Source organism: Hakea prostrata, chromosome 2, assembly GCF_041222555.1.
Source record: "Hakea prostrata isolate BN-2017 chromosome 2, UWA_Hpros_2, whole genome shotgun sequence".
In the NCBI taxonomy this organism is placed as follows: Eukaryota; Viridiplantae; Streptophyta; class Magnoliopsida; order Proteales; family Proteaceae; genus Hakea; species Hakea prostrata.
Genome location: NC_142601.1, coordinates 72,174,705 through 72,186,367, shown reverse-complemented (window position 1 = coordinate 72,186,367; position 11,663 = coordinate 72,174,705). Strand labels below are relative to the sequence as shown.

Genomic DNA, 11,663 nt, shown 5'->3' with positions numbered 1-11,663 from the left:
TCGAAAAACGATACGATACGGTATAAAAAACACCGTACCGAGTTACATTCCGAGGGTAATCTTGTAATTGACTTTATAAACCTATTAAACTTTAAAATTTAAACCCTACATTCCTAAGCGTTGAATCAGGAATCAGGTCCTCTTTGAGTTTTGTGTTCTTCCTCCATTCTGTTTTTGTTATTTTTTCCTTAATCTTTCTGCGATTGATATAAACTTTCATCATCTACTCCAAATCCTAAATCCGAAACCCTACACATCCCATTGGAGAGAAAATCGTAATCTATATCCTGAATGAGGCCTACATTTTCTGTCATCGCAGGTCCAGTAGAAGTAGAAAATCAGAAAAACCAGTAGAGCATTAAGGCATACATTTTCTGTTTTCCGAGAAAAAAAAAAGAAACAGATATATAACATTTTGCATCAAGACAAGCAGAAGTAGCCATCGCCGTGTTCTCTGTCTGGTCTGCCAGTGCGTATGTGGGTTTTGTGCTTTCATTTGGAGGAAGACGGAGAAGCGGTTGGAGGATAAGACGAAGAGAACTAGCTCTTTCCCTCTTCTTCTATAAATTTGATTTGGCTTGAAAGGACACCAACAGCAGGGGACGATTTTAATTGGAGTATTCTCAGGTTTGGTTTACATCTTCTCTTTCTTGATAAGACGATTTTAATTGTTGTAATATCTTCGCTTTATGTGCTATACTTCTGTTACCAATGACAGTTGCTGTACAAAAAAAGTTGTTTGGTTTGTTGATGCTAATCTGTTTACCATAAAAAGAAAGTATGTTGATGCAAATCTCATTAATAGATCATTACCCAAGCAAGACCAAAGCCAATATGAATCTGTTTAGATGTATGTCTCCTTGGTGATAGTAACTGAATCCCTGTTACCAAATAATGTCACGAAAAATAAAAGTAAAAACTTCAACCAAACAAAAAAAAAAAAAAAAATAGAAAGGGTCTGACAATTGAACCATGTATAGCAAGGTTTTAATTCTAGTATATAATTCAATGAAGATTGAACTTCCAACCGAACAGTCAGCATCCTATTTTTATGGGCTTTCAGTAGCCTAGATGCAGTAAAATATCAAAATTGAGAACTCGATTGAAAAGTAGCATTTCAGTCGAAGGAAACCTACACCAGTGAAATCATACTGTCTTCACATCAAAATCATACTGTACCATATTTATACTGTTTATACTGTTTTCTTGTACTGTACCTTTTTCCCATACTAATTTCATACCATGCCATATAGAATTCAGTATGGTGGGGTTTTGGTTTTCACTATTGAAATTTGGTAGAATACCCATACCATACCAAATTACCGATACTGTACCAATTTACATCCTTAAGCCTCCGTCCAACTTTTGGTTTGAGAAATAGATGTCAAAACTATTGTTTGAAGCATAAATTTTCATAAATTTTGTTTCGTGTTTCAAAAATCACGTGAAACAAAACAATTTTGTTAAACAATCTTTGGCCGAACTTTTTGTTTCTCAAAGTGAGAAACACAAGAAATTGTTTTTCAGTGGGTTATCAAACGGTCCTAAATAATTTTATGTCATGAAGTAGATTTGGCAGATGTGATTCCCATCACACCTAAATTGCTAATCAGAACTTGATACTATGAAATTACACCACTGAACCAATGATGTGGCTCTTGAGTTCTGAGTATTAATGTGTTTCCAAACATTTTATTAAGAATACATTTCACCACACCTTATCATACATAAGGGTAAAAACGCGAATCTCGCATTAAACTCAAATTATGAACGCTTTTGGTTTAATACTTTTAGTAGAGTAGTTTGTGCCAAAAAACAAAAATAGAACGAAAAGGAAAAAACGCAGTGACAGAAGTAATTTTCGTCTTCTCTGATTGAAGCTTCAAACCCCAGCTGCTATCTGTGGGAAGACAATTCCTCTCATTCATCTCATTCATCTTCCCCATCTCTGGTAATCCAGTCCATCTTCTCCATCTAGGTTGCAGGGATTGTGAGATTCAGAGCAGTTAAGGGAAGATCAGTTAAATAATCTCATAGTTAATGGATTATTAAGATTGTCATTGGTCATGGCTTCATAGTGAACCAGATGTGAAAGTCAAGGCTTGTAGTGAAACTAGTTTGTTGTAGAGTTACTCAAATTACTGTATGATATGATTCAGGAGTATCTACTCTGCCATAATTCGTGTTTGTGCTGATTCATGAATGGTTTTCATTCTACTGGGGAAAACCAATGGCTCAGGGTAACTGTAGGTGCTGATATCTTTCTGATATGGTAAATGTGTAAAGCTGTGGCATTCCTCAAAATTTCCCTGTCTCATCTTTGTAGCCAATGGAAGGCACCCAAATGTTCTCAATATTCAACATTCGATACTAGTCAATGGAACGTTAACTTGCAAGACTCTTACAGTCTTACATTTCATTAATATTAGTTGCTGGACTTCTATAGAGAAACTGTAGAATCCAGCCATTAGCAATTACTCAAGCTTAGAACAATCATTCAGCTTCTATAGCGTCTCATCATGCTTGTAGATTGCATCAGAAATTAGCAAACCCAATCCAGATTCAGTGAAAATGTATGCATCTTTTGGTTGAAACATCCAACATGAAGACAAGTCAGAGTCAGCCACATAAAGGAGAGATTTTCCATCTATGGGGATGCCTCATTATAAGAAGTTAATAATGTTAAACCCGGCCAGGTACATAACTTTCCCATCATATTCAGCAGCCAAATGGTTTTCGGGTAGCAAAAATTGCATGGCTCCAATAATTGGGAGAAAGATTTCGTGTTTCATATTTTTATTTACAATGTTAAATTTGTCATATGTATATCTGGTACGGTACATCTTGTTTTGCTCTGTGAGCAGATCTTGTGAGCTCATGGGTTAAATGAGGGATGTTTTGTATCCTTGTCTTGAGTAACATTCGGGTAACCTCCTTGGACAATCCAGACAATTTCAAAAAGGAATGAAACACAATGTATGCATTGTCTTCATGCCTTTTTTGTTAAAGAGTATAGGAAGAAAGATAAGAGTTACCCACAACTATATGTCCTCAAGATGTTATAAAGCAGGCTAAAAACAAAAAAAAAAAACAAAAATTCATTCATCACATAAGCATACCAATCTCATTTTAGAGTCCAGATTGTTTTAGTGATCAAATAAACATTCTCAGATGGGTCCAAGATAGAAACAAATCATACCAATGGAGCTTAAGTCTCCCCCCCCCCCCCAAAAAAAAAAAAAAAAGAGATCTCTTGCCCAAATTACTCTACGAACATCATTCTAGCTGTAAAATTATTAGGAAAACAAATGGAAACTATGATGAAAGTCTTCACTGGAGACAAGTAAGGAAGAAAAAAGGATCAGAGGGGAAGACTACTTAACTCTTTTGGCATTGTTTGAACAGCTCAGCAATGGAGAAAGCAGTTGGTCTTCTAAGGCGTTCATTCAGTCTTGTCAGAAGCTTCAGTACCTCTGCTCCTGCTTCAAATGCAGCCACAGCAGTGGTATCAAAGAAATCAAACCGTAGAAAAAAGAAGAACTTCTTTGAAGTTTCTCAGTTTCTTCCCAATTGGGGTATTGGATATCAAATGGCCAAGAGTCACTGGGTTGGAGTATCTTACCAGATTACAAAGATCAACCTCTACAAGGTTTCCCATTTTTCTTTTTGTTCTCTGATTCCCCATTCCTCTGTTTGTCACCAAGATTCGTTGGTTCAAGATCGCTTATTTTTTTGTTGCAGGATGGACGACATGGTAAGGCATGGGGAATTGTCTACAAAAATGGTGAGTTTTGTTTCCTTTCAAGGATGTGAGTTTCTACTGAGGTTGGTAATTGGTATTAACCTTTGAATCTTGCAACTTGCCATGTTTCTTAAAGCAAATGGAAGGTTTGTTTTAAAGTAGTGGTGATGGAAACCAATATGTATTGATAACCCTAAATTAGCCCATAGTTTTTTTTTGGATTAATAAATAATTAAATTAAACGAAGAACCAATACAAGAGAGATCCAAGAGAGGATCAAAGAGAAGGAAGGAGTTGGGAGTTGAGGCCCCAAGAGACATCAATAAGCCTATTGCTTGAGGAGTCAACAACCGGGGGGTGGGGAATAGAGCTAAGCCTAGCAGAAACATCAAAAAAGATAGCATTCCAAATCGAGTCAATGGAGCGGGATTTTGAAGTCTGCCGTCTGAGATTACACTCCCACCACTTGAAATACTTTGCATGATATGACATCATAAATAAACTTGACTGCCATACCCCTATCAACTTCTACTATATTCCTGTATAAATCTGAACATTAAATTACCAGATATCTGTTAGCTATTTTAAATGTGTTTTACAATTCCATATGGTTTTCTCTATGGTTTAAAAGAACTTTAGACATGACTTTTCACGGTCCAAGGTTCCTTTTGTTCCATATGTTTTTTTGTTGGAGCATTGCCTTTTCTGTGGATGTTACTAGTAGTAGTCTCAATTCCAGGTGCCTTTTTATCATTTCCCTGTGTTGGTAGTCTCTCATTTGTAATTTTCTGTTGTTCTGTTTCAATGCTCTGGTTTTCCACTTCATTAGCTCTTATTTTGACCGAAAATTGGAAATGTCTACAAAAATGGTGAGTTTTGTTTCCTTTCAAGGATGTGAGTTTCTACTGAGTTTTGACAATTTATATTTCCCTTTGAATCTTGTGACTTGCCGTGTTTCTTAAAGCAAATGGAAGGTTTGTTTTTAAGTAGTGGTCGTGGAAACCAATATGTATTTTTTTTTGTTAATACAAGAAGAAAAACATAAATTACACCTGAGATAGGTGGGATAAGTTATCCCAGATTCTGGGTTTTCTACAGCCTATTGATTGTAATGCAATCCTGCTACCTATATTTAAGATGTTACAATATTCAGGCATTTCAGTTGGGGGGTTGTTTGGATTAGATACTATGGAAATGAGGTCTGGAATTGACTCTATCGGCCAAGTTTTGTGAGGGAATGGTAAATATTCCTTGATTTGCTCCAGGTTGACCCATATAGAATCAATTTGAATAGCATTTTGTTGTGCCTTTTTCATTCCACGTACTATTCCTTTGAGAACTGCGTTAATAATTGTGCCACCATAGAATTGACCCAACGGAGATCAAGGGGAGACCAACAGACAACCTGAGCAAGAGGATGTTGAGACAAAAGAAGAAGGTGGAGGAAGAATAGATAAAGAGTAAAGACAAGGGAAGGAGAGAGGAAGAGGAGAAAGTAAATAAAGACCAAGGGGATAGGTGCAGAAAGAGAAAGATGAAATACTATAAAAGTTATAATTAGTATGGAAAAGACCACAAGGTGGAGCAAGTGAGAAGAAAAACACACAAAAACTAAGCGAGAAAGGAAGATCCGAATAACCCAGTGGTGGAAACGGCAAAAGGAAAAAAGAGCAACGAGGCAAAAAGCAAGAACGAAGGAAAAGGAGAAGAAACAGGATTCAGAAAGAAAGAAAAAAAAAAAAAAAATTGGAGGGATTTGAGTCCATAAAAAGGACACATCAACGAAAGGAAAACGATAGAGGTAACAACAATTGAGAAAGCCAATAGTAGTCGGGGAACATAAGAAAAACAAGCAAGAGGGAGAAAAATAGAAAGCAGAGGATGAAAGAGAAAAAAGCAGAGAAAAGAAAGAAGAAAGGAGTGACAAGAAGAAAGAAAAACAACAGAGAAAAGGGAAACCAAAAGAGGACACCACACCAAAGGGAAAGAAAAAGAGAAGAGAAAAAGAGGCGTTGACGGGATCAAAAAGGGAGGTGGGAAATATTGCAAAGAGGCGGATATTGGACCGGTAAAAGTCTACCTGTTTGATGAGAAGGGCTATCAAAGTTCCAACAAACGGCCCAAACAGGTAAAAACAGTCCCAAGAAAGGAGAGAAAACAGAAGGAAGAAGAACAGGAGGACTCGGGAAAAAGAGAAGAAAAAGGCACGGAGAGGATGGAAAAGGATCTCGATAAGAAAGGAAGAGCCTCCAACGAAAGAGTCATCAAGAAGATGGGCAAAATATAGATTCCTCCAGGGAATAAAGAACTACCAAAAAGAGGAAGAACACTCCTCAACCAGAATGTGAGAATTTTTCCTGTAGGAGGAGGAGTATCTTAAGTAAGCTACTTTCCCATATTAACACGTCTGCATAGTCCAAACAGCTAGAAGCTGATACACAAATATCATCTAAAGAAGCAGAAAAAAAAAAAATATCATAAAAAAAGAGAGAGTAAGGGGAGATGCAAAACCCTAAAAGCAAGATAAAGCCAAGAAGGGATAGAGTTTCCAAATAGGAGAAAGAGGTATGGGCCAAAGGGCAAGAGAGCCCGGAGAGAAGTATGAGTAAGGGGAACCAGAGCGATGGAAAAAGAAGTGGTGGAGATTAACCATTAATCAATTCACAAAACAAGAGTCAAAGCCAAGACATTTTAAGACCAGGAGACACACAACTCGCGAGGCTGACAGTCCAACGAGGAACAAAGAGTAGAGGTCTATGTAGTGGAAAACCAGAGCAACAGAATAGGGATTGTCTCGACAAAGGCGGAGAGGAGAAATGAAACAGAGGAAAGGCGATTCGGAGGGCTAGGATCTTGGCAATGATTTTATAAGAAACAACAAGGCAAGGGAAAGGACAGAGAAGCCTATCATATTTGGAATGAAACATAAAAGAGTGTGGTTAGTACCGGGGGGAGCATAGCATTAGCAAAAAAAGAAGAAAGACAAGGATGAAGAAGGTCGAAGTGTTGGAAGAAACAAGCTGATATCCACAAAACGGAGCTTAGAAGCCCAAGGAGAAGAGCTGTAACTCACAATGAAGGGAAGAGGAGAAAATAGCATCGCATAAGAGAGGGTACGGTGGAAAAAGCATATCAAAGAGGGAGATATATTTGGGTGGATGTAAAAGGAATAAGAGAAAGGATTAGAAACAGAGGTGAAATGAAACATCACAAATTAATAAATTCAACGTCCTAGTACTGGAACTTGATGGTAGAAAGGGTACATGAAGCGGTCCGATTTGAAAGAAGCGGCACATAAATCCACAAAGCTCATCTGATGAACAGTCCCAATAGGATGGGGGAAGCCCAGAAAAATCAGCTCAATCTTAAAAGGTAACATTACCAAAATGAGAGCATTCCATCCCAAGAAAATTTGAGAGGAAGCACTGGAAGAGAGATTCGATGACAAATCCCTTCCAAGCATCACCTATGATTCAAGAAGCTGGGGACCGCAAGCAAGTTGGTAATGAAAAAGTTTTCTCCCGATTTAAATGAGCCATTAGTGTTCAAAAGAAGAGGAGAATGGTGAACTAATAGGAGCAAAATTTTACGGTGAGATTAGGAAAACAGGCGAAATCATGAGAGGCCAAAGTTCTATCCAGCAGTCGAGTAAGATTCGGAGGCTCTGTGGTTAGACCATGTATATTTTGGTCCGTCCCATTATTGGTGAGTTGGAAATCGGTGATGAGCCTGGTTAAGTATGGTAATGCGGAGATGGTTTAAAAGGGCTCAATATATCCTCGGGAGATAATAGTTCATTAGATCACCGAAATGATAAACGGTTTGGGAATTGAAGACAAGTGGTTGGCAAGATTGATCCACACTTGTTTACGGAGGGGGTATTGAGGCGGAGCATAGATGAAAATGATAACCTGACTAGAATTATAGTCATTCACTGGAACGCGCGAAATGATTAGTTGAGAATAGAAGAGAAGGAGCTTGTGGTAGAGAAGAAAGAACCGAATCCCCTTGGTAACCCTTAGAACCCGTACTTTGAACCATATGCGGTGATGATAAAGTTCAAAACCCGAAAGAGTGAATAGTATTCAAGTTCTTGCATTTAGGTTCGAGATAAAAATAAGATCGGGATGATATTTCTACATATTTTCTCCAACGGTTAACGTGAATTTACCATTAATACCACGAACATTCCAACTAAAGCAAGCATTGTAACTAATTTCCCCGCTCTCAACAAAAAGACCAACTCCACAAACTGGATAAGAACCACAAAACACTTGAGAGATACCACGGACTAGCAAAAAAGATGATAACAAGTACAACAAGATTAAAGGAAGAAGCATTAAGGCTACCATTGCAAACCCGAAGGAATAGACACAGCCAACAACCAAGAAAGTTAGAATAAACGCAGACAAAGAGTAATTAGGGAGCGGAATTAAGAGTTTGCGAACAAAGTTAAAAAGGCGAGAGAGCAGTAAAAACAAAAACAGCAAAGCTATCAAGAAACCAAGAAATGGGAAAAGGGGTCACCCGATTGTCCATCGGGTCCGATCTTGCGGTGCTTGATAAAATGTGTTGGAGAATGGATGAAGCATACCGGTTGGCTCTATCATAGATCCTCAACGGGATAGCATCTTTCATCGAGTTCGAAGAGAATCGGGATTAAGAGAGTTAGAGAGTAGTGAAGAAACAAAAGATTGGAACGAGTCCATAGGATCAAAGGGTTGGACCAGATTATCGGAAGCCTTAACCGCGCAGTGGGGTTTCTGGGTCGTCCTTCCAATTTGCATTAGTTTGAGCTCCCCACATTCACACCAGCACCTTCGTATCCGGCAACCCCTTTGGCATTGGATTATTGCAGACACATGGTAAATATTGACGGTCGAGCCCCTCAACGATCTCACGTTCCACAAAGGCACCACATTTAGTAGGTTCGCAGTGTAGAGTGGATTTTTCATCCTGAACAGCTTTTCCTTTGCCCTTCCGCTTGTCTCTAGATGAGATGTCTTCAGTAAACAGAGATCGAAGAGTCTGTCCTTCAGAAAAGACATCACCAGCTTTCTCTTCAGACTTTAGTTTCGTAGGACCTTCATCATCACAGTCCATTTCCATAGGGAGTAATTCCTCCGACTCCAGTGAGAAAATAGCAGAGTTGATAATCGGTTTGCGATTACCATCCTTCAGATTAGAGATTTTGATTGTTTTGAGCTCCAAAAATTTCTCTAAGGCTTTTGTAGAGAAGATCTTAGAAGAACCCGAGAGTATAGGCCGAGTTCTCGCCTTAACAAACGAACCAGCCAGCGGAATATCTATATTAGGTAGACCATCCTGCGATTTCTTATGGGGGCAGGAATGGTCACCGTGAGAAAGACATCCACATCTTGAGCACAGCATCTTGATTTCAAAAAGGCATTTGACTTGGAAAGCTTCGCCCTTGGTGTTGTGGATTGAAACTTGCATTTCAACCGGCATATTTAGGTCATACATGACCTTAACACGAGCAGCATCAGGAGGGAGGCCCAGAGCTTTAAGATTTAATTGGATGTCCATCACTTTCCCAAGACACGACGCCGCAACAGACAACAACTTTTCATTGTAACAGTCTTCCCGAACATTATGGAGTTGAATCCAAAGTGCCAAAGGAGGTGCCAAATCTCCAACAGAGAATTTGTCAGGAAACGGGATCAAAGCAAGATGTAAGAGGCTTGAGTCCATCCACCAGGGAGCACACGAAAGAGTTCTGTTGCGATGTTCTTCCGAAATGAACTCAGCAGCTAGCAGGATCTTGTTATAACAGACAATGTAAGTCACTCCACCATTTTCCCATAAGCGGGCTAAGCGTTCTACCATCTCAGCAACAGAAGGGGCTTTATAACCAATCAAGCAGCCGAACAGAACTCGTTTACTCCTTTTATGTGGTAAGTGCCTTGTAACCGATCCATCAATCACCACCACGCCATGACCTGAGAAACCAATATGTATTGATAACCCTAAATTTGCCCATAATTTGCTTCCCTTGATCTCTTGAAATACTTTGCATGATATGACATCATAAATAAACCTCTGACTGCCATACCCCTTTCAACTTCTACTATATTCCTGTATAAATCTGAACATTAGATTAAGATCAGATATCTGTTAGCTATTTTAAATGTTCTTTTAATTCCTTATGGTTCTCTCTATGGTTTAAAAGAACCTTAGACATGACTTTTCACAGTCTAAGGTTTCTTTAATTCCATATGTTTTTTTCTGTTGGAGCATTGCCTTTCCTTTGGGTGTAATAGTAGTAGTCTCAAATCCAGGTGTCTTTTTATCATTTCCCTTGTGTTTAGTAATCTCTCATTTGTGTTTTTCTGTTTCAATGCTCTGGTTTTCCACTTCATTAGGTCTTATTGAGCTGAAAATTGGAATTTGATTAGGGACCTTTTGGGTACATGTCCTCAACATGGCAGAACTGTGTGGTAGTATTGAAGTATTACAATCAGCTTAGGCATACTCTGCCCACCCCCATCCAATATGGGATTGGGTAGGTTGGGCCAGAACAACGAATCTAGATCAGGGTTGCATCATGATCCCTCTCAGAGTGTATAACAACAACTCGGCCTTGGGCCAACTGAATGAATGAGACCGGTGACATGGATCTTGTCTTACATTAAACCATAAATACCATTAAATCATCCGCCAAGTTGTTTTTCTTGGGGGGTATGGTGGTAGTGTTGTGCCCAGTGCACAAGGCTCTCATGTTAGCAGGATACTTACCTTTAAATTATGTTGATCCTTGTGAGAATTTCATACAGGCGTGCCAGCTGCAGATGCTCCAAAAAAAATAAGTGGGGTCCATAAACGCTGTTGGAGGTACATTCCAGATTCAAAGAAAGCAATAGAGAGCCTACCAAAGCCAGAAGCTCAGTCGACTTGATGTGCTGTGTTGATTTATCAAGGCTAATTTTCTGCACTTTCTTCTTCTTTGGTACAAGGTGAAATTTGTGATGTTTATTTTGAATGTCATTGTTGTCGATAGGATCATGTCAGGTGATGAAATTCTGAATGCAAGCTTTACTTACTGAGTTGAAGAACGGGACCTAACAAATTAAACGGATCTGTATGATTGGGTTGGTCTAGTTTACAGGTTTTGTGAATAGCTGTTCAGAACCCGACTCATTTATTTCTAGGTCTGAAGTATCTAGGTTGTAATGTGAAATTGCAGCCACTGTCAATGAGTCATGACAGGCCAGAATAATAGCAACCCAAAATAAGCATCTCCCATACAATGTCAAATTGCCTCTAATACTGCTGTTTTGTAAGCTTTGGCGGCACGATTTTAATATAACCCAGTCTCTTATTGTTTGGGACTAATACTGGAACATCCAAATCTGGGACTACCGGTTCTTGAAATTAACGACTCTGAATCCGACGTGGTCTTCAGATAACATTGGTGTTGTGTCTTTCAATGGTAAACCTTGAACCGAAAACTGTATGCTGTTTGGCTGCAATCTTGTCATCTAAGATGACCTCTTGCTGTCATTTTTCTTCATGCCCTGTTCATTTTAATCACCTTAATCACCTTGAAATTGTGATATACTCTCAAGGTCCGCTCATGTCAAGTATTAGTTTTAACTGACCCTTCTTCTAACGTCGTTGAGGAGCTACAACAATAGCTGTGGCAAAAAATCCAAACAAATATCAGCAGCAGAGCCATCGCATGTCGTTTTCCGTTCTCACGTTCAGATTTCAGAACTTTCATCAACTCCTGCTTGCCGTCAATTCTTTATCCGCAAGGTTCATCCAGAGGGTGAGTCAAGGCCAAAGATCAGGCCGAAAGGCATAGTCGATGAATAACAGATGAATTTTCTTGTACTAGCCTTTGTTGGTTCCAAGGGATGGAAGAGACTCGGTTAATCAAAAGATGATTATCGGTTCAACG

At 39.0% G+C, this 11,663-nt stretch overlaps 1 protein-coding gene across 1 annotated transcript; it reads left to right on the top strand.

The window, feature by feature from the left end:
* The first annotated feature begins 128 nt into the window (after nt 1-128).
* Nucleotides 129-11,010, top strand: LOC149026268 (uncharacterized). The gene is made up of 4 exons (XM_089146513.1): nt 129-627; nt 3,406-3,649; nt 3,742-3,784; nt 10,537-11,010. Exons 2-4 carry the CDS (start codon nt 3,413-3,415, stop codon nt 10,656-10,658), a joined length of 402 nt encoding a protein of 133 aa, XP_089002639.1. The 5' UTR covers nt 129-627; nt 3,406-3,412; the 3' UTR covers nt 10,659-11,010.
* The last annotated feature ends 653 nt before the right edge of the window (nt 11,011-11,663 follow it).

Excerpts from the sequence above, each read along its gene's own strand:
- LOC149026268 (XM_089146513.1), top strand. The coding sequence starts at position 3,413 with ATGGAGAAAGCAGTTGGTCTTCTAAGGCGTTCATTCAGTCTTGTCAGA. Across the intron at positions 3,650-3,741 it reads CAAAGATCAACCTCTACAAG|GATGGACGACATGGTAAGGC; the intron begins GTTTCCCATTTT and ends TTTTTGTTGCAG. Across the intron at positions 3,785-10,536 it reads GGGAATTGTCTACAAAAATG|GCGTGCCAGCTGCAGATGCT; the intron begins GTGAGTTTTGTT and ends AATTTCATACAG.